This window comes from Berghia stephanieae, chromosome 3 (genome assembly GCF_034508935.2).
Source record: "Berghia stephanieae isolate SIO BIC M18660-M18661 chromosome 3, UCSD_Bste_1.3, whole genome shotgun sequence".
Lineage (NCBI taxonomy): Eukaryota > Metazoa > Mollusca > Gastropoda > Nudibranchia > Aeolidiidae > Berghia > Berghia stephanieae.
The window spans coordinates 66597377-66621452 of NC_088362.1; the positions used below are offsets into that span (position 1 = coordinate 66597377).

General features: G+C 35.1%; 1 protein-coding gene across 1 annotated transcript; it reads left to right on the top strand.

The window, feature by feature from the left end:
* Nucleotides 1-273: 273 nt before the first annotated feature.
* LOC144968246 (uncharacterized) lies at nt 274-20629 on the top strand. Its single transcript, XM_078906395.1, has 13 exons — nt 274-395; nt 4052-4129; nt 5388-5528; nt 9366-9528; nt 10034-10181; nt 11697-11849; nt 12420-12534; nt 13246-13385; nt 15898-16059; nt 16494-16646; nt 17989-18159; nt 18569-18746; nt 20108-20629. Exons 1-13 carry the CDS (start codon nt 320-322, stop codon nt 20218-20220), a joined length of 1791 nt encoding a protein of 596 aa, XP_078762521.1. The 5' UTR covers nt 274-319; the 3' UTR covers nt 20221-20629.
* Nucleotides 20630-24076: the final 3447 nt, after the last annotated feature.

Consider the following 24076-nt stretch of genomic DNA (forward strand, 5'->3'; position numbering starts at 1 on the left):
CGCAAGTTTCGGGTTTGACGCTTTTTAAATAACTGAGTAGTGTCTTCCTAATTCTTAATCTATCGATATATTTTTAAAGTCTATTAAGATGTAGACGAAAATTGGACAGCACCGTGTAGTTTTTTTTTTCATTTCTAGTCCAATTTGATACATTTATTTTTGTCGCACAGATGAATGAGAATATTTTTGTCCATATGGACGGACAAATAAAGAAATTGATAGGATAGGAACAATAGAACGGCTACATTAAAAATAAGAATAGAAAGCGAAACTAGATAAACGGAAGTGGATCAGTGGATCATAGTGAAAATCAACCAACATGGCTCCGAAAGATCATCGCATGAGATTAAAACAGATCAAAGAATCTATTGCCAGTGGAAATTTTGAAGGGAAAGGTATTTTTAAAAAGCACTCTTAAAGAGCTGTGAAAGCCACTTCATTTGTGATTCTTCTGCAAAGCTAAGAATTTGACTTCTTAGGCCACATTTTAGTACCTACAGTTTCACGACCAATTTGTTTCCATTTTAAAAAATTTATTTTTATTTTTATTTCTATGATAATGATGGTTTGTACTGTTCTTCTACTTTTAAGATTAAGCTTGCCTTGCCTTCTGAACGAAGTACAAGTACGAGGTTTAAAGTTAAAGAATCTTAGAGACAATACACAAGAAAAGTTAACATGGACGAGTATGAGGTCGGAACAGGAATGACAATAGGCAGTTTAGTAAGCAGCAGCAGTGGCAGTCAAATTTTGACCCAACTCGCCCATAGGAAAGTTGTGACCGAAAATTGCCGTTCGCGTTTTGGGGGGTTCAATTAAAGATGCATAACTTCGTTGTAAAGAGGAATATCGCAGATATTTTGATATCACTATTTTCGTCTTTCAATTTCCTTTTAAATGGTGCCAATTAAGGAAAAATCCATTAATAATTCCAGAAGTTATATGAAGTTAAAATTTGGCAATTTTCAAATGCATTTATTTTTTTATTTACCGCGTGTGTTTTTAAAATTTAAACGCTTGTTTTTAGAATAACATCTAAACTTTATTCATGCCAAATTTCAGGGCTCTATATCGATGCGCAGACACCTTTTAACTCTGCGCCGAAAAGCCTTGTTTACATTATCTTCTCATCATGGCTGCCGGACGATATCGATATTCATATCGATATTTTAAATTTAGTTATGTATTATGTTAAATTTAGTCCATTATATTTTCAGTACTATTATTTGCTATGTTTTTATTTTGAATACATACTTTCCAACTTTATTTATAAGCATTTTATAGTTTTTGTTTTAAAAGTTCGTATATTTCTTCTCTTTGTGAAATCCGATATTAATAATATCGATATTTTAAAAATACCAATTGCTTTAATTTAATTTTATTTTACTTTGCCATCAAGTCATCAAGTTTCTTTCCCATATGTTTAGATATGTTTATCATTTGTATCCATATTCTAAAGGCCTTAGCCTTAATAATTATTATGGTAAGAAGTTCTATTAGTTTTGACACCCCCATACATTGAGAGAGAAGGGGGGGAGGGGGTGGGGGGATAAAATTATATTAATTGTCAGTTCAAATGATGTAATAGCAATAAACCCAAAGTGGTTCAGCAGAATTTTTTAAAGTATTAAAAGCCAGAATTTTCCTTCTAATTAGGTATAATAGGGAATCTGTTTCAATTTATTTGAACTTTTTCAATCTACCATTTTATTTATATGCAATTAAATTGCCATAGGTAAATATAAACTCATTATGTCATTACACAACATGTTTATATCTTTTCATTTAAATACTCTCAAACCCTTTTTTATTCTCTATGTATTAATTAGAAGAGGGGATTATTTGCAATTGTTTCAGTGAAATATTGGGGATAAATCCAAAAGTGATAGAGCAAATTGTTTCTTACGTCTAGCCGAGTTTTTGATTATGTAACATTTGCGTCATATTATGTAATAATGTGTTAATTTGAAATGTTTATCTTCCTCTTTATTAATGTAAATGCATTGTCCTCGATAAGACGAACATTTTGGTATAAAATATATGATAAGAACTCCATATTGACTGTTTTAACCATTTTTTATTAACATCACGCGATTTCGGTCACAACTTTGCAATGGTAATTTTGGGGTAAAAATCGGTCTGAAATTTCAGACTTTGAACTGCCGTAACTACATTTTTAATCAAGATACAAACAAAATTCAAACTGTTTTGTAATCTGTGTTGCCAGCTCTTTCATATGACATTGGTTTCAAGTGTGTGAGGTACATTTAGAATTTCTATTAAACTCCCTAATGACAATTTATCATCATATGAATCATGAATGTTGTTATAGTTATTGTTGTTATGAGTATGAGAACGACAGAAAATTGGGCATTGGTTAAAGTTAAGGCGTGAGGTCTTACTCTTACTTTTGTTTGCACAGAGACTGGGAGACCTTCCATAAGCTACTGCATCCCAAGCCCAAGTATTCTTGTTCTAGTAGGGGGTTTGGGAGGGGGGACACTTTTTTTTTTTTTTTAAAGTCTCCCCCCTCCCAACAAACCCTCTACACTCTAGAACTTCTTGTAGGGGGTTTGGGAGGGGGGAGACTTTTTTTTTAAAAAGTTTCCCCCCTCCCAAACCCCCTACTAGAACAAGAATACTTGGGATGTAGTAGCTTATGGTAGGTCTCCCCAGAGACTGAGTTGCCACCCTGGCTGTTCTTGATTGATAGTAGTAAATAGCACCACCGTGTGCCATGTCTTGAACAGGACGGTCATGAGCCCATAGAAAACTCAAGAGAGGAATGTCCTATTTGAATGGCACATGAAAACTGGTGCATAGCTTCTATTTTTGGTTTTTCCGCTTAATCGACACGCTAATCCGAACTCCTGAGGATGTGTGATTAAGCAGAGTCGACCGTACCTTGGTTTATTTGGAGTGTAGGTGTTTGCCATGTGTGATTTGTACTTAATTATTAACACTGTTTGGCAAGCTTCTCAGAGATCAACACTTTTATTGTAGTTTTTAATTTTTCTTTATTTTCTTTTTCATCTTTTATTTTAATGTCACTTTGGAAAAAAATAATTTTATAATATAAGTAGGCCTTTAACAATCATTTGATATGATGCCTTGTCTAACTCTTGGGTGTAGGATATGAATATGGTTCCAGTCTTATTATATGATGATTTGCACTGTAGTACTCAAATTTTTTTTACCATTATGAAAAGCTCAAAATCTGTGACTGGGAATACTCTTCAACAGTCGTAACGTCACTTCCTTCCTAATGACGCATGGTAACTTAGTAACACTGGCTCTAAACTATCGGAACAATGGCGGACGCCCTTATGAAATATTTCCCCGGCGAGCATAAAAGTGTATCCAGAGGGGAAAAAAACATAAATTTCATGATGTTTCGACTTTTACATATTCTGATCACAAGGCATATGAAACGTTCTAGCCAGCATGAAGAATAAATTTTCTTTGTTTAGAACCAAGATGGCCGCCGTTGCCGGGTGGTGTGACATCAGACTATTGAATCGTATTCAACCACTGGTCAGCCTCTCAATAAGCTGGCTACTGGTTGAAATGGGGCTTATGCATGGAAAAAAAATTGTTGGTCACTGTTGGCTAAAATTAAACATACTCCAATCCCTTCAATTTTGATGAAATTCGGCACAAGATAAATTAATTAGCTTTCAAGACAAGCTTTCTTTTATTCTGTTTTTATTTTTACACTCTCAAATTTGATAAAAATAATTTTATTTTTTAAATGGCGTTATCTTTATCAAAGTACAAATTGTGAGTAAACATGTGCCTACAATGATGTCAATCACACCAAAGGAAAGCTTGATCTCTGCTCTTTAATATGATACCAAACCCATTTATTTTCAGATACTTTGAAAAGTAGTGTGACAGTGATCAAGTGAAATTGTGTTTATTAAAATTTAACCCAAGTTATCACTTTTCCAATTGTTAATCGGCACCTGCATAGAGGCTGGAATCAGACTACCTGGAAAAACCAAATCATTCATTCTTTCCTTTTTTTCCTTTTCTTCCCTCATTTAATCAGAGCTTAAGAAACTCAAAAGGCAACGAAGAGAGTTGAAAGGCTTGATTGCAGCTGAAAAACAAATTCATGATAAATCAGGTAAGTTTGCACATCCTTCCTCTCATACGATCAATAGCAAGGGATAGGGAATAGACCAAACCTGCCACAGGGAAGACAAGAGACATCAATGTTGAAGAATAATATGAGTGAAGTTAGCTGTGGTGGGCAAATTTGCAACATATGAAGAAGTTTAAATTGATGCATTTATTAGAGAAACAAAAATATCAACACAATACAAGTCGAAAGAAAATGGAGACCTTCAAAATGAGAAATTCTCATGATGTGTTGTTAAAAAAATATCAAACAACTGATTAACAAACTCTGTTTGGCCTTAACAACAAGAGGAGACATTCTCACATTTGTTTATGGACAAAATACTCCTTCTCCAGACTAAACTAAAATTGAAGACACAAACTAAAGCAAACTAATTAAACAACTGCACAACCAATTTGAAATATCCTAAATTTTATTATTAAGGCATCCCGGCTTAAAGAACAGGTCAGGCTGTGTAAATTGACTCCCTCAATAGATTTGTAAAATCAGAGTCCAATCAGTTTCATTGTGGTTTCTCTCTCAAAGCTTTTTCCTGGGGCCATTTGCTTTTGCTTCACACTGCTCCTCTAACTAAATTGGTAAAGATTTTCAGCATTTGAAATTATTTGTATGCTGAATGATATGCAATCATTTTATCCTTTCAACCGAGACAAAGACAGCTTGAGGAATGGGCACTAAGCAATTTTATGATAGCGGCAACTGTCCTGATAAAATTGGGATTTGGCAATCTGTGAAAAGAAAAAGGAACATTACATTATATAATAGTCCAAGGATACTGCTGTTTTAAGTAATGACGGTATTGTGCTGAAGGGTGTCTCACTTTGGCTCTTTGGAAAGTTGGCCGCGATGGTAATGCCCAAAAGAAGGGAGAAAAATAAGACGAGACCGCCAATATCAGGGTCTCTTGGATAATAATAAGTTTTGGAACGATCTGCAATTAATGCTTCAATGCAGGATTATAATAAATATAAAAACTTGTCATGTCTATATTTGGCATCTTCACAATGAGAGCACCACATGAGGTACTATTTATGCCTAAGTGCTCATACTGAAACATATTTTTAATGTGTGCCCATCAAGCTGTAGTTATCTCCGATGATTGCCAATTACTGCAAAATATTGTTTTCAAAGTTTGTCAGGTTGTTCAAAAATGTTTACATGTGCAAGCATTTTTATACCAAATGGATTCATGCGGCAACACCAACATGAGTTTCATCATTTTATTTATTTGTCAACAATTTAGACTTACAGATTGAGTCTCAAAATGGAGATGGCAGTGATGATGAAGAGGAAGCAGGTGGTGAACAGAATGTGGAGATGGCAAGCGATGATGAAGGAGAGGAGGAAGGCAGGAAAGAGATCAGCCCCCATGAACAGAATGAACGTAAGTATTTATACATGTTTCATGTGTCTAATTCCAACTGTGTGAAAGTCATTTTGTGCCATTGGTCTCATCTGTCTCCTTGCATCTTTTGTCTTTTGTTTATGGAAAGGTGGGGGGGGGGGGTAACGATTCATGTCATGTTTTTAAGAGCCCAAAAGATATAAATAAATATTATATATATAAGTAATAGATTTTTTAAAAATTCATGAAATAAGATAATTTTCTGCTTAAAAACGCATTTCAGATTGTGAGTCTTAGTCTGATGTTTCAGAATGTAGCGCCATATATGATTTCTGTATTATTTTTCGTCCTAAAAGGCTCCATACACGCACGGTTTTGATAGGCGTCCGAACCACGATCAGGCAAACCGGGGTGAAAACGCAATGTGTGTGGCCAAATACCTGGCCGATAAACCTAGGTACGGTCGATCGCCTGCACAGCCCGCTTTGCTTAATATTTTTCGAGGCGATCGGCGATCGGGGGCGTGGCAGTATAAAAAATTGGACAATTTTTTTCGGATTTTCGCTGTTTTGACATCAGATTCGTGATCAGCGTCGAATTTACAAAAGGTTTGATACCAAGAACTATGTTTTTACTCCAAAAATTGATGAAATTAGAAATAAATTTTAATTAATATTGAGGCTATGTGGCCGACAGAAAAGTGCCCCTCCCTGTTTTGTGATGGATCAAGTGGTATGACTCTCGCTTTCGGATCGGAAGGTTCAGGTTTCGAGACCCGCTCTGAGTGGCGCAGAGTTGAGTCCTTGGAAAAGGCTCTTTACTCACATTCTCTCACCGTACTCAGGTGTAAAATGAGAACATGGCCGTTCGTTGTCTTTGTTGGGAAAAAATGTCACATCGCCTGACAGGCGTCATGTCTCGTCTTTCAAGTCTAATATTGCTGTTGCCTTGGGACCCCTTGTAAAGCGCTTTGAGCACGTGGATATTGCGCCAAATAAATGCTGTGTTATTATTTTTTTAAAATAATATTTTTATAAATGTTGCGCCAGTAAGAGGTAGATGGCAAAAGTTTCGTTCTTGTTCATCGTAAAACTTATAAAGGATTTCATACAAAATAAAAAATAGTTTTCATAATTTTCAATGTAATGATATAATAATATGCCAGTTCTTTTTTTTTTTTTTTCCTCCTCACCCGTTGACGCGACATGGCGGTCGACCTTGACACAGACATTTGGGATTGGCAGATGCCAAAAAGCCTTGGAATGGGGTGGGCATTGTAACCTTGAATTATAATCTACAAACAACGCCCCCCCCCCAAAAAAAAAAGAAAAAGAAAAGAGCTGTGTGCGTGTGTGTGGTGGTGGTGGTGGTGGTGGGGGGGGGGGTGCGAATGCGAGTAGTCCCGAGGAGTACCCGTTTAACCTGCCACGGGAACACTGTCGATTTGTTTTATAAATAATAATAATAATAATAATAATAATAATAATAATAATAATAATAATAATAATAATAATAATAATAATAATGATAATAATAATAATAATAGTAATAATAATAATAATGATAATAATAATAATAATAGTAATAGTAATAATAATAATAATGACGATAAATAAAAAATCTTTATTGTCCACAAAATGGAAAAATTTCCGTGGTCTACGTTGCTTTTAAACTTAAATCGGATTGCAAATGTATTGATGTTATGCGTATTGGAAAAGTACTCACGACATCTCCATCGGGGTATAACATATTAACACACAAAACTGCAAACGCGAACGTTCATTGTCTGATTGATATAACTTAGTGATAAGTTAATTATAAAATGCTGTCTAAAAGCAATAACAACGGGTTGACTAACGTCAAATTCATTCCTTCTATTGATGCTCTGTGTTAAATTAAAATACTCACAAAGTCCGCCAGCCATAAATATCACTCCAGCCCAAAGATCTACATGGAACCTTGAACGTTATAGTCTGATATATTTTAATGAGAACTAATCATAAAAATGGGTGTCAAAAAACAATAACAATGAGATGAGTGACGTCAATTTGGTTCCTTCTATAAATATCCAAGAACTTTACTCACTCCATCCGCTCTATCCTCCTTCAATACATATGAATCTATTCTTTCATCACTTTTTTGTGCGGCTATGCATGTGATCTTGTGAAATGACACTCGCCTTTGGATCGGACGGTACTGGATTCGAGTCCCGCTCTGAGTGGCGCATAATTGAGTCCTTGGAAAAGGCTCTTTACTCGCATTCTCTCACCTTGTTCACTGTTAAAATGAGTACCTCGCTGTTTACAGCGTCGTCTCTGTCGGGAAACAATTGCAATATCGCTTAACAGTCATGTCTCGTCTAACATGTTTTTATGTTGGCCAAAGACCCTTATAAAGTGATTTGAGCACCTTTATTGAATATAGCGGTATATATAGCGCAAGTAAATTTTTCTCTCTTTCTCTTTCTCTCTCTCCTCTCTCTCTTCTCTCTCTCTCTCTCTCTCTCTCTCTCTCTCTCTCTCTCTCTCTCTCTCTCTCTCTCTCTCTCTCTCGACATGTTAGATTATTATAGCTATTGCTACATATGATGCGAATATCTTGGACGGTTATTGATGCTATGAGTTTAGGTAAAATGCTCGCAACATCCACCAGTCGGAAATAACGTACCGTCATACAAAACTACGAGTAACCTTGAACGTTAAAAGTCTGATTGATATAATTTAGTGAGAACTAATTACCAAAATGACTGCCTTAATACAATAACAAAGAGTGGAATGATGTCAATTTCGTTCCTTCAACAGTCTAATTGATATAATTTAGTGAGAAGTAATCACTATTGTGGCAAGACGAAAGATAGAATAACAGACAGTAACTGGGATCGGTTCTGTCGGCCACATAGCCTCGCTATTAATTAAAATTTATTTCTAATTTCACCAATTTTTGGAGTAAACACACAGTTCTTAGTATCAAACCTATTGTAAATTTGACGCTGATCACGAATCCGACGTGAAAACAGCGAAAATCCGAAAAAAATTGTCCACTTTTTTATACTGCCACGCCCCCGATCGCTGATCGCCTAAAAAAAATATCTCCCCGTATGTGGGCAAAAATCATCTGCGATAAACGCAGGGATGGGGTCAAAGCGATAGGTCATCCGTCCCGCTACCAGCGGATGTCGGCGTCTATGGGGGGCTTTAGATGTGGTTTCTATAATGCTTCAATATCAAAATCAAGTTATTTTGAACAACTATGGGTTTCTTTGGATTCAATAATCAAAAATCTGATCTTGTGCCACAAGAAATGAACAGGAATGCCCTCACAAAGTTTTTAAATTAAATTTACTTTTGAGTTTTTTTTTAACATTTTGTTTTTGTCATTGTCATTTGTCCTTTTTGAGGAGAGAGCTTTGTGTTAAAGCCTTATGAACTCATTTTGGCACAGCCTCGTTTTCATTTGAAGTTTGAAGTGTTAAACAAGAAGCAATTTTATGAATGTGACGGTTAAAATTGTAGTTTATGTTTTATAATCGTCCATTTATATCCTCCCATGGAGAGGTCTTTTTTTCTTTTTTTTTTTGGAGCAGTGTCACGCTTTATCAGTCTTCCCTTTCCATGTTGCTCTCTGTCTTTGCACTTGATTTTATCCTTCATAGCAGGATCTATTGTTTGTGTCTGGGTGGAACTTTTCGGTAATGTAAAATAGGACATTGATAGATTGCTCATGGATCATCTGTTCCCTATTTAAACCAGTCCACTTTTGTCTTACTTTTTCTCTTGTACTTTTAACTTTTATTTGCTCTATCATCTTCGTTTTTACTGTAACTAATATGACCTATAAACAGACTTTTTATTTCAACCCGTTTTCTTGAAATTTCAGTTCCAGGTTCCTCAGTAGCAACACTTACCAGTCTGGGTGACACATCATTTGAATCGTTAAAGGACAAGGTGTGTGAAGAAACTCTGGATGGCATCAAAGACATGGGATTCACACACATGACAGAGATTCAGTATAAATCCATACCATATCTCTTGGAGGGAAGGTGGGTATTATTCTGTCAGTCAGTCTTCTATACAGATACATTTTTTTTGGTTGACTAAACTTTTTGGACAATTATCAAAACTCAGGGTGCCCCAGCGAGTGGGGAATTTTTCAGGGATTTGGGAAATTACTGGTATAATGTGCCAGTTTGTGACGGTCGAATTTGGTTGATTTTTAAACCATTTCTTTATTAGATTCACTTATATATATATAACACATTTTTTTCACTACCACTTTTCATACTGTTTTGAGGATTTGCATAAAATTATGCATGTAAATATGGAATATATTTTACATGTTCTCTTATCTTTTTCATACTTTTCACTATTTGTTACAGAGATTGTGTTAAGTGAAAACAAAATTGAATCAACATCTTTGATAAGAAGGCATTCAATCAGAAAATGAAATGCTTATAAAGATAAACTTTATTAATTGGTTATTTCCCTTTACTTCCCCATTTATTTTGTAAAATTATTTCTATGTCAAACCTTCTGCTATGTTGTCAGAGATTTGATGGGAGCTGCAAAGACTGGCAGTGGTAAAACTCTTGCTTTCTTGGTGCCAGCTATTGAGCTCATCTACAAATGTCGATTTATGCCACGTAATGGAACTGGTGTCGTCATTATCTCCCCTACCAGAGAGCTCTCCATGCAGGTTTTTTATTTTTTTATTTTACTTGGGTTTCTTTAATGTGACTATATCTTGTTTTCTTAGGGACTTCATACTGATTAGATGTCCTGTATTTTAATATGCTTTAAGGTCCAAGACATGCTAACCCAGGAATTTAAACAAATTCAAAATGTCCGATTTTACATTAACAAGAGGTATTAAGCGAGGAAAGAGAGAAATAAAAGGGTTTTCTTTTTCTCTCACCAAGATGACTTTTTTCACTTAGATGTAGACTTTAGGAGAGGAACATTTGGCTAGCATAGGAATTTCAGGCTTACTTTTGCTAGACCATGGCAGTTGGAGGTATCAAAAAAGAATACAGGAAAATTAGGCAAAATTTTGAAACGGGAAATATAATAGAAATATTTTGAATAGTCGAATGACTATAGTTGGAAGTCTATGAGATATCCTATCAAAGTTAGTTCATAATACAGTGGGCTATAATATAAACTGTTAACACTTTTACTAGCACAGTATGTCTTGGGAATGCTTATGCATTCAATATCCCAAGCAGGTTTTGTTTTAAAACACCTTTTTAAATTAAAATGTATTTTTCAATATTTGAATGTTCAAGAATTGAAATGAAGCAAATTATGCAAGGAAGAACAACAGTAGAATCCTGATAAAGTCAATACTGCTGGACTATAAAGATTAGTTGACGTTAACCATTATTTATAGAATACACTTAGATAAAGAATAGAAAATTTAGAGCCAACAAGAGGTGTTGATTTTAATTCGCATTCCACTGTAAACGGTTCATGTTCTTTAACCATATGCTTATTCTCACATTGGTTTTACAATACGTAAGTATTCAAACGTAATTCAGAGCAACAGTAACATCAATAATTGTTTTGCAAATATCATCGGATTGTTATATTGTCAAATTTTTCAGATTCTGGGGATTAAAAAAAAAAATACAAAGGGGTATCAATATTTTTCATAAAATGAGGATTATAAAGAGGTTTAGATTTATGGGTCGTTTTAAGTGAATAATTGAAATAATTTTAATTAAAAGGTCAGACAAATAATGGGGATGGTCTACAATACCTTTCCATGTGCTCAAGGTCATTGGTCACATGACAAAATTTGCTCAAAGTGACCTACATAGTAAAGTGAAAAGTGTTCACAGCTTTTGAAATATCTGAATAACGATTGGTCATTTTTTTCAGCTTGACACATGGGTATGTTTACAACTTTCATAAGCAAAGCAGCGCATTTACATTTGTTAAGAAATATCCAATCATTTGACAGCAACAAATCATGTGATTGATGACTTGGTTGGACGAAAACTTGAATAGAGATCACTCCCATTGAGGAACCATAAGCAAATATACAAGGAATTTGCCATTGTTATTAAGTTAAGTGAGAATTTGGTGAAAAGTGAGATTTTTAAGTGAGCAGTCAAGTGAATAATTTTAGCATTGAGCTTCAGTATTTTTTTAGTTGAAAGTACAAAAGCTTCTATTATTTGTTATTCGTTCATTTATTTTATTTTCTTAGACATTTGGAGTTTTGGAGGAGTTAATCAAGTACCATCACCACACGTATGGGCTTGTGATGGGTGGCGCTAATCGGAAAGAGGAAGCCAAGAAGCTCGCAAAAGGTATCAACATTTTGGTAGCAACACCTGGGCGACTTCTGGACCACCTACAGGTAATATTTGATAATTTGTTTCTTATATAGATTGAACCTTATTGAATTTCTTTGTTCTCAAGTCAATGACCATGGGGGAATATTATGACCAAAACCACTGACATCCTGAACGTAGTTCTCACAACTGTTCAAATTTTCCAACAGTGTTAACAATTGTGATAAATATAGCCGCATTGTATGTTTCTAAACAAGTCATTGGAAAGAAAAAAAATCTTGTATATAGACTGACAATATCCTAAGATTTGACAACTGGGCACAGTGATCAAGCCCGTGTAAACTCAGAGAAATAATATTGCAATAGTGGTCAGGATACTGAATCTTTGGGTAATTGCAACATTTTCACTGATCCCAGGGTGTTGCGATTATCCGGAATGGACTGTATATGTAAATTTATATGTTAGTTATAATTAATGTTTGGTTACATTCTGGTTACATTCATTCAGAGCAAAACAAATTTGATCAGTTTTTGCAGATAAAAGGTTGCGAATAGCGATGGGGGTTTGTATATCTGTAATATGGTATCCATTTCTAAAAGTGGTGATATGACATGTTATTTCTTTGTGATTTCAGAACACAACAGAGTTTATGGTGAAAAACCTTCAGTGTTTGATTATTGATGAAGCTGACAAAATCTTAGACATGGGATTTGAAGAGGACATGAAAAAGATTATACGACTTTTGCCCAGTAAGAACTGCATATGTCATGTTTCATGACTTTGATGTTTTTTAAAATAATAAAACTGAAATATTGGTTTACATGATAAAAATGTGAAGAGGTGTGTGTGTATGTGATAAAGTACCGGGAATAGCCGGCATAAAAAAATATAAGACATCTCAAATATGAACATTTTGTTGGTCATTATTTTTCTATATAAATATTTATAAATTTGTAGTTTCATTAATCTTTTCATCAAGGATTTTTAGATACTTCTGGTGGACTCTTCTATTCCCTACATATCTGCTCTCAATTTCTAAGAGAGTTTTTGTCATTGTTCAAAGATAAGACAAATTGGTTTTTCAACTATGCCCGATTGAAGGCCTTTGCTATGAGGGAAACAGTGGAATGAGAGACTAGACCTTATATTTATCCTCTTTTTTTTTTTTTTTTTTTTTTTCTTCAATATTTTAGACATTTCAAGTATGTTTGTTTGCGAGCAGTGTTTGTTACCCAAATGTTTTGTATAAAATAAATAAATTTAATGACCAGTGTTTTGCTCCATACTTTTTTTCTTGTTCCAAAGCATTGATATGTCCTTTAAATGTTGCAACAGCCATTAAACTTTTAAAACTTAATTCTAAGTAGTTAGCTTCTCACTGTTTAGATGGTGCTACTTATACATTCTATTGTTTTCGATCACTGAATTTTTATCCCTTCTCTTGCCCATGATCTTTTCAGAAAAGAGGCAGACGATGTTATTCTCTGCCACCCCCACGCGTAAGACAGAGGACTTGGCCAGAATATCTTTGAAAAAGGAACCATTTTACATTGGAGTTGATGACTCCAAAGATCAAGCAACAGTGGAAGGTTTAGAACAGGTAGGATTTATGAATATATTTTTCTGGGATGTAGGACTGTTTGCACTCAACTATTGGTGTCTTATGCTTGTCATCATCAGTATTCAATATTAAGTGCACCACCAGAAGTGAGTTGGGGGGGGGGGTTGATAAAGCTGAATCTGATGCCTTCAACGAGGTTGCCAATTATTTACAGAATTCAGTATAGTATCTTATAAACCCTCAGTATATTTTCCAATCACCTGCTAAACGGGGAAAAAAGTAAGCACATAATGTCTTTTTACTGGAGTTCAGCACTCAGGCACAGGTTGATCAATGTGTTTGTGTAAAAGTTCAGTAAATTTTTGCCTTCTGCATTGGCAACCCTGCTTCAAGGTGCAAAGTGAGGGCCATTTATTTCACTGTGCCATGCTGCCCCCCAACATATTGGATTAAGCAACACGCGCACAATTTTGATGAGATTAAGCAGCAATGGAAATGGTTTGGGTATGTGCTGTGTTTGAGCAATAATCACCGATTAGCACTGATATAGGTTCTATGGGAAGAGAAGAAGAGGTATGCTATGAACTTTATAAAAAATGGGGAGGACATTAATTGAAGGGATACCTTTAGGAATCTTGTCGGTGCCTTATGCATCACTGTCAGCCCTGCCAACCAGTACGATTTCGCGTATTTTAGTACGATTTTTGGACCCAAATACACGGATAGATTCCAAAGTACGATTTTTTAAAAAATATGTGATGTGAATGATGTTGATGATACATTTGATGCATTGATATACACACAAAACGTACACCAACTGTTGACCGTTATTCAGAATGAATGATGCGTCACATTTAGTACTATAGTTATCATTTCAGTTGGTTTTATGATGCCGGTTTTCACCTATATTTTCCTCATACATTTTTGAGGATTTGCATAGATTTATGCATATATTTATGCATATTAAGATTATTCTATACTTTAAATAATCTCAGACCACATTTAAGCTTTTGCCACTTATTAAATAGAAAATTCTAAATGAAAATTTAATTGAACTACCATCTTTGACTATGAAGCCTTCAATTAAAAACTGTATTGCTAATAAGTTTAAACATAAATGGATTATCTCCCGTTATAATAACTAAAATTACTCTATTTTGATTTATAAACTTTATAACGATCTTTTTTTTTTTCTTAATTATTTTGTACGAGTCTTGAATTACAAAGTGGGCAGCTTTAGGAACGGTATTTGGTTCAAAATGAATTCTCTAGAACCATTTTAGAAGTATTTAACTTATCTTTGCATATTGCATACTTGCGAATTTCCCATCATTTGATCAAAGTAATAGTAGTAGTAGTAGTAGTAGTAATAGTAGTAGTGAATGCTCCAAAAAAAAAAAAAAAGAGAGAGAGAGAGAGAGAGAGATGGATCATTAGATAACATATATGGAAAATATCTTGCTACTGTTGCAAAATGTCATCTATTGAATTGAAGACCACTCTCCCAAATATTTTATCTCAAAACTTACTCATAACTGATGTACTGGGCTAGCAGATATCACCATCACGACTTCATTTGGTACTTCAGCATCTCTTACCATCACCATCATGGCATCACCACTTCTACAACTGCCATCACAGCATTGTCACTGCCACAATCACCACCAAATCACTTCTACCACCACCGCTACCACAGCTTCATCATCATCATCACCACCACCACTAGAGCACCATCGCTACAACAACCACCACTTCTTCCAATGACACTAGCATCAATACTACCAACATGTTTGGGGTCTTTTGGTCATTTCTTTGAGTGTTTGGAAAGCTATTTCCTTTAATATTGCAATTGCTGAGCCTTATACTAATTTATAATGGTCATTAAGTTTTAGTTTCTCGATAATCAATAATTTTGTAATCACTAGAGATTGCTTGAATGATGAAGATCAGAGTTTATTTTGATTTGGGTTTGGTGTTAGCTTTTATATAAACTTTAGTATTGATAGAATGCGCTTGGCCAAGGAGTTCACAACATTGCCATCCGGAAGTATAACGGACCAACACACAAACTCTGTGTAACCATGAACTTTTATAGTCTGGTTAATACAGTATAGTGAGAACAACTCACAAACGCGGATGGCAAAAACAGTAACAAAGGCCTGAGTGACGTCATCTGCATACTATCTATAGTGCACACTTTTTTTACATATGTGCGGACAAAATACACTTTTTGCTTTAAAAATTCACTTTTTAGGGTTATAGAATACATTTTTCATTCTGGTAAGGTTGGCAGGTCTACCCTTTTGTGGCGATGTTGTTTGTGCCTGTCTGAATGAAGCATTTTATGTTGTCTTAGCTTCAGACTAGACTGAGGAAAGTTCTTTGTGATAGACTGGGTGGCAAGTACTTCTTTAGAACTTCTTCGTTCTATGTAGCACAAGAGAAACTTGAGCACAAAGAACCCTATGGATTGGTTAAGTATCATGTACAATGTTTAGAATCTTGAATTGCCCTTTGCTTTTATTTTCTAATTATCCTCTTCCTTCTCCAGGGTTATGTGGTTTGCGAATCAGACAAACGGTTTTTGTTGCTCTTCACCTTCCTTAAGAAGAACAAGAAAAAGAAAGTTATGGTCTTTCTTTCATCTTGCAAAGCTGTCCAATTCTACACCAATCTCCTCAACTACATTGACCTGGAAGTCATTTGTATACATGTAAGTCTTATGATACAGCAATGCTTGTTTTGTTTTTTTTCTCCTTTTGCAGAATAACATTTCAAAATACAATGACTTCCTTTGTCAAGTCATTTTTTCTTGATCTCCATTCAAGCGCTTGCATGCTAAATTTAAATTATTCATTGTTCACAAAAATTGCATCGAAATCTTTCTGTTGAGGGTAGCATATCAGGATAACCAACAAACTGCAAACAAATAATATATTAGTTGTACACAATTATAGCCTTTATTTCACCCAGTTGTTACCACTGTGGTAGAATAATATATCAAGAAGATTCCTTTTTCATGATTATCATGTGCAATTGATTCTGTGTGTCTTGAATTGATTTCTTCACTGGATAAATTTGGATTGTAGCTTTATTTATTTGGTTTGATTTATACTTTAATGCAATACTTTCCTCAAATTTATTCAGGGTAAACAGCACCAAAACAAGCGCACACAGACTTTTTTCAACTTTTGCAATGCTGACAGTGGGATATTATTGTGTACAGATGTGGCAGCCAGAGGACTGGATATTCCCCAGGTGGATTGGATTGTACAGTATGACCCACCAGATGACCCTAAGGTAAGCAATGGGTTTAAATGTCCTTCATAGCAGTGATGAGGGGTGAGGGGGTGCTTAGCTGCCTTCAAAATGATCCATTTTCAGATCCGCTAACTTTTATGTTATGTTCATAATAATATAAAATTTTCGTAGAATAGATTTTGAGATATTCAGATAGTAGCTGGGGCTATGCCAAAAGGTTGTCATTGTAACATTCACATAGAATTTAATCCTATACTACTTTTTAAAGATATGGAAAAATCAGTCATTTTTTGTGTATTTCTCTGGGTTAATGGTAAAGAATTATCGAAAAACTAAGTCTAGCAGCAGTAGAATAGCAGAGATCGTTTCTAAAAGGTTCAGATAAGAGTGGATGAGTTAATATTTTGTCTACACCTTTTCAACACTCTAAAAAGCTATAATTATTATGATTTTGTTACTAGATCATCAGTTTTTGGTTTACTTTTCATTATTCATAAATTATGAGGCTATCACTTGTCTTTGGACTGAAAGGTCCTGAGTTCGTGCTCTGCTCTGAGCGGCACATAGTTGAGTCCTTGGAAAATGTTCTTACACACATTCTCTCACGTTATTTCGGTGTAAAAGAATACCTGGTTGTTAACAGTGTTGTCTCTGTTGGAAAAAATGTAATATCCCCAAACATACATCATGTCTTGTTAAATATTGCTGTTGGCTAGGGACCCCCTGTAAAGCGCTTTGGGCATGTTTAGTGGATATTGCGCTTTATAAAATCTCAATTTTTTGTTTTTTTTTAGATATCCATCAACATTCTTTATATTAACCATCTATGACTATAGCCAGTTACTCCACACTTGGTTATATTAAGAGCTGTACTCGAGGGCACTGGACGAAACCCAGAACATTTTGCAGCCATTAATAAGAGAATAATGAGTGATGGAATATTGGAAGAGAATGAGAGTGCTCAAGTTTTCAGGTTGGCAGCCTTGTCATTGGGGGAAAAAAAAAAGAAAGTAAAGGATAATCTTTCATGAGTTTTCCTTTGGCAACCGTAGTCATGATCACCAGTATTATTGCCATCATGACTGAGACTGAGAAGTCTCTGATTTAAGAGTCTGTGGCAAGTTTGGGATTGTCGCTAAAGTGTCAAAAATGAGATCACATCTGCCATCTCAATCACTGCTGTTATTATCATCCTCACAAGCAGAACAGTTTCGTTTATAAGCTGCTTGGGCCGTGAATCCAAATTTTTACCCTAAGAATATGTTTTCTAAACAATGGCCAATTTTTACCTTGAATATGGTTAATTAACATTTACTCCAACAAAAGTTATTCATGTTGCAATAGGATTACAAACTTGATTTTCTCATTTTCTTATTTTCAGGAGTATATCCATCGCGTAGGTCGTACTGCTCGTGGTGAGGGTGGGAGGGGTAATGCCTTGTTGTTCCTAACACCAGAAGAACTGGCTTTCCTACGATATTTACGACTGGCCAAGATAGAAATCAAGGAGTTCCAGCTATCATGGTCCAAAGTGGCCAACATCCAACCACAGGTGAGTTTCGATTTAGACTCAGAGGAGGACTACTGCTTAAATGAAAGCCAATATCGTGGTCTGATTTTTGTATTCAGTTTTGAGTCTACAATACATTTTAGATATATATTTTTTTTTTAATGGTATTTTATTCTTCATGTTAAAATATTCTTGTGACTTTCTTTTGTTTTTTTTTGTTCATCCCGTGTCCTGTCTACCTTCATGGTCTTCATGGTTTTATTTTCTACTCCAATAATCTTATTTTTTATCTGAATGGATTATTTTTTTCTATTTTTAAGTAAACAATTTTGGTCATGTTTTGGCCGGTTTATATTCTTGGTCTAAAATATATTTTTGAATATTGTAATATTTTGGCTTTCTGCTCTATATGTATTTTATTAATCATTTATCTTAATCCACCACTCAATAGCTAGAAAAATTGATGAGCAAGAACTACTTCCTACACAAGGCAGGTCAGGATGGGTTCAAAGGTTACATCAGGTCATATGCCACACACAAAATGAAGGGGATCTTTGATGTCGGCAAACTGGATGTCTCCAAAGTGGCCAGATCTTTTGGGTTTGCCACAGCTCCTTACGTTGATTTGGGTATCCTTTTTTTAACTAGATGCTTTATTCATATGAGTTTCTAGAGTTTTTTGGTTTATTCCTGCTCATATCAACATTTATGATAACGATGATGATAATACTAATACAGTGGTTTCCACAAGAGTGGTAGAATACCCATTTGGCCTTCTCAGATATGGGACTCACCACTTTACTTTTTAAAACAACCCCTTGATCAAAACCCACAAATTGAGATAAGAATGTCAACTACAAAATAAAATCTAAACAAAAAAAGAAAAAAGAAATCTGAGAAGTAACTGTGGAATAATTTTGGTGACGAGCAAAGTCAAAAGCCTGCGCATGGTGAGCTGATAAATCAGGACACTCCTTTGTTATCCTTAACTATAATGCCATGTCATTTATTGAACAGTAAATATTTTGTCTTTTGTCCATTGTTCAGATATGGGTTGACCAACGTTTTTGTGTAAAAGTTCAGTAAATTTTTGTCCCGTGAACTGGCAACCCTGGAAAATATTTTATTGGGTAGTATGTTAGGTGATAAATTTCGACTTGTAAGACAATGATACAAGATGAACATATTAATCTAGGTAAAATTCCACATAAACTGACATTTTGTGCCAATGTGTAATTGACAATGATTGGATGAGGAATAACTAAACTTAGTTCAGTCTTGTTACTTTCATAGACACAGCTAGAAGGTATGGATAGATCATAATTAATATGTGATTTTAAAATTGTTCTTTTGGTTTTTAAAAGATTTTTTTTTTAATAATAAAGATAGATTCCTCAACCAAGTATGTGTGGTTACTTTTATAATGCAAAGAAAATTTCTAAGGCAAATCAATAACGAATATAAAGGTCAGACTCAATATGCATTGTGTAGTTATATGATTGTTAATGGGGTATTTTGCCCGCATGTACCATCTGTAGTACTGTATGCCTGTCTTTCTTGTTTCTGGACTACCTACCTTTTAAGCAATAGGAACTGACTTGTATGATGGACTTGATTTGGTTTTAAAACTCTTACTTTTAAATACTATTTAGATAAATTAAAGGTGATTTCTGCCACCAAAATTATTCCACAGTTACTTCTATGATAATTTTTTTTTTTTTTGGGGGGGGATTTTATTTTGTAGTTGACATTCTTATCTGAATTTGTGGGTTTTGATCAAGGGGTTGTTTTAAAAAGTAAAGTGGTGAGTCCCATATCTGAGAAAACAAACATTTCGATTGCTCTTTTAGCTGGACAGAACCTGGCTCAACAGATAGCATAACATTTTAAAATTTTTAAATTTTAACATAAGGAGCTATCCATGTCACCTATAAAGTGCTATAAAATGATTTCTAATGTCACAGTATCCCTTTCCTTGACTTCTTTCAAGATGTCCTCAGCAACAAGTCACGGCAGCAAAACCGACCACGCAGACACACATCTTCAGGACATGATGGGAGGGCCAAGAAACCAAAGATGTTTAGAAATGTCAAGAAGAGTTAATAGTATATCTTTGAAAAGAAACTTAAACCAGTAATGTATTGGGGCAAGATCTTGAGTAAATATTTTTTTAGAGAAATTACCATTTATTTCTACCATGTTCAGGCAGGCTTTTCTTTTGTTCAAGATTTACATTTATTTATATATTAAAGAAAGTGGAAAGCAGTAAGAAAATCAAATATACTTGTAATTAACAATTTTATCATTGATAATGTCTTAGGGCCTGAAGTAAATACCAAAAAAGTTTTGGTTTAAATATGCTTGCCTATCAAATCAAGATATTTTATCACTACTAGAGACCAACAAGTAGAACTCGTTTTAAGTTAGAAAAAAAATCGGACTAGCCCTCATTATGATTTGACTATGTTGGTAAGATATTGGCTTGAAATAAAACCCCATGAATAATAACATTGTTAAATGTGTTATGTGTCAAATTTATATTGCTTTAAACATGGTGTCTCTGTGGGGTGAGATAGAGAAGGGGAGGGGGAGCAGGTTTGAGATTATTTGGCATACATATTGGTAGCCCTTTTAATTAGTGGATATTCCAAGTAAAATATATTTTTGGTCAATTTCATTTTGAACGTTGCACTACCAAGTATTTTAGAAGCAAAAATTAACTGAATTCTCTTTTGTTTTTCCCCCGTGGCTTCGATTTTTTTAATGCCGCTTCAAATGCGGTGAAAATATTGATGTCTTTGTATGAAATGAATACATTATACTATAATCAAATGCGGTGAAAATATTGATGTCTTTGTATGAAATGAATACATTATAGTATAGTTGAAATGCGCTCAATCAATCCTGTAAAATTAAAGAGGGATATCAGGCATTTTAGGTTTATACTATACCGTCAAATGGGGTGACTTTGCCTCTAGAGATTTGGACAATAAATTTTAATAAAGATTATTATTATTATTATTATTATTATTATTATTATTATTATTATTATTATTATTATTATTATTATTATTATTATTATTATTAATTATAATTAGTGACAGTTGTTTCGTTTGACAAAAAAGCAGTCCTCTAATAAGGGAAATAACTGCAACAAAATCTGAGAATACTCAAAATGCTCTAACTTGGTTGAGGCAAAGTCATATTCCCTTTGACGGTACATGTTTTTGTTGTTGAAATTGAGATTTACTCAAAATGAGACAAAAATTTGCATATCACATATTTGCAAACCTTTACCACTTCCTTAAACGGATACCAGAAGTGTTTTAGTTCTCGTTTGTTAGATAATAATTGTTAAGAGAGCAAATAACAAAAGATTTTTTTAATCAACTCTGCACCGATATAACACCATTTAATTTTTTAATTTTTTTTTTACTTCGGTTTGAAATTATTTACTACTTAGTACAAAGTATATAGCTAGAATTCTTAAACCTGAGACTTACAACAACAACAAAAAATACATCTTAACCATCAGTGTTTGAAGTAAAAACTTTCCTGGCAAAAGTGAAACAAAGTGTTTCGTCAGTGTATGGTAATTACTCTCGTTGATTTCTTATGGTGAGTGGAGAGGCCACTCTTGCCGGGGGTTTCTCTCCCCTTCTAGTTTTTCATTTCCAGGCTTCTTTCTGTCTTTGTCTTTGAATGAGATTACTTGGTTTTGTCCTGGCCCTGGTCAGAATCCTTGGCTGAAAGGGAAATTGTCAAATGTCTAGTGTTTAAAGTGTTACTTTAGATAGATGATATAATCTATTTCCTTGTAAATCATCTTCTGTTACATACTATTACTGTTATAGTTTTAGTTGTTTTTTTTTTTGGTTTTGAATATATAATATTTTGTAAACATTTAGTGCATTACTCTTGCTGGCCCTCCATGACGCTGCTCAGGCCCAAATTCCAACCCTCAAGGGCGCCTCACGGTGGCCTTTTGAATTCTGTTGGTGACAGACACTTTATGCCAAATCTTAAGGCCAAGGTAGTGGTAGGTAATAATAATAATAATAAACATATTTCAGGGTCCCCACCGGGTCGTGAAGTCGGGAATTTTGTGATGGGTCGTGAAGTCGGGGAAAATGTCTGGAATTTTGTGATGGGTCGGAAAGTCGGGGAAAAACAAAATATCTTTTAAAAGTTTTGTTGTTTGGGAAAAAAGTCTAATTTTAACTTTTTGGCCTTAAAAAGGCCAAACTGGCAACCCTTGTCAATAGCTATTCGACGAAGGGAGGTAGCTCAGGCCAGTCAATTTTTAATCAGCCAAGGCCATAGTCGGTGCTGTGCATGCCAACACTTTGTTTATTTCTTTTCCTTCCTTCCGCTGCGCTACTTTCAACTTTCATTCATCAATTGCATAATGCTCTCCGTAAAGGAATGGATATTACTGAATGGGACCTTCCACATGTCCTCACTTCAGCATATCACCTCTTCAAAGACATGCCTGCCAGATGGGAAGATTTTATCTCTGTGACCGGTTCCTCCACTTTCCCATCAAAATACTGTGGACACAGATGGGTGGAGAATCAGACTGTCATGATGAAGTTTAAAGAATGCCTGCCAAATCTGCGAATCTTCATAAAGGCTGTGAAAGACAAAAAAATCACTGACCCAGCGAGCAAGCCGTACAATGCTGTGAAGTCATTCATTGAGGACCCTTTATCTTTATCATTTGCCATTGCCATGTGCAAACCTGTGGAGACATTTTTAACCCTCTACAGATAGGCCTATGGTACCATTTTTATTTAATCATCATCATCATTGCCTTTTTCACCCTGGGTCAGGGTATAGGCCACAGACAAACAGTTTCCATCCTTCTCTATCCTGAGCCAACTTTTTTATCTCATTCCAGGTCTTACCACTTCTCTGTATATCAGCTTCTTTAATTCTTCTCCATGTTCCTCGTGGCCTTCCCCTTGATCTTCTACCCTGAGGGTTCCAGTCCAATACTTTCTTTGTTATAGTTGAGTCATTCTTTCTAAGCGTGTGTCCAATCCACCTCCATCGTCTTCTTCCTATTTCCTCTCCCACTGGTTTCTGCTGTGTTCTTTTCCATACTTCTTCATTTTTTATTCTATCCATCCATTTTATTCTGAGTAGCTTACGCATGCACCTGTTTACGAAAATCTGTACCCTCCTTATACATGCCTGTGATGCGTTCCAAGTTTCACATCCATACAGTAGGACAGACTTCACGTTTGAGTTGAAAAGTCTTAGCTTTAGTCGAAGGGAAATATCTTTAGTTCTCCAAACTCTGTTCAAAGATGTGAATGCAGCCTGTGCCTTTCCTATTCGTGCTTTCACCTCTGCTTCCGTGCCTCCATCCTTGTCAATTATACTTCTGAGATAGCAGAAAGTGTCTATATCTTCGAGTTCCTGATCTTTTACTTTGATCTGCTCCCTTTGACGCGTACCTATCCTCAAGACCTTTGACTTTGCAGGGTGAATTCTTAGACCAATTGATTCCGAGAGGCTGTTTATAATTGTGGTTTTTGCTTGCATCTGGTCCTGGGTGTGGGACAAAAGAGCCAGATCATCTGCAAAATCCAGATCATCCAACTGTGTCCAGGGGGTCCACTGTATCCCATTTCTTCTCCCTTTGGAGGTTTCCTTCATTAGCCAATCAATGGCAAGAATGAACAGGAATGGAGAGAGCAAGCATCCCTGCTTGACACCAGTCTTAATTTCAAAGCTGTCAGTAAGCTGATCTTCATGTACAACCCTGCAACTTGATCCTTCATACATTTCCTTAATGAGGTTTACTATCTTTTCAGGGAGTCCATAATGTGCCAGAATTTTCCACAATGTTTCTCTGTCAATACTGTCGAAAGCCTTCTCGTAATCCAGGAAGTTGACAATAAGAGGAGAGTTCCATTCTATAGACTGTTCCACCATGACTCGCAGAGAGGCA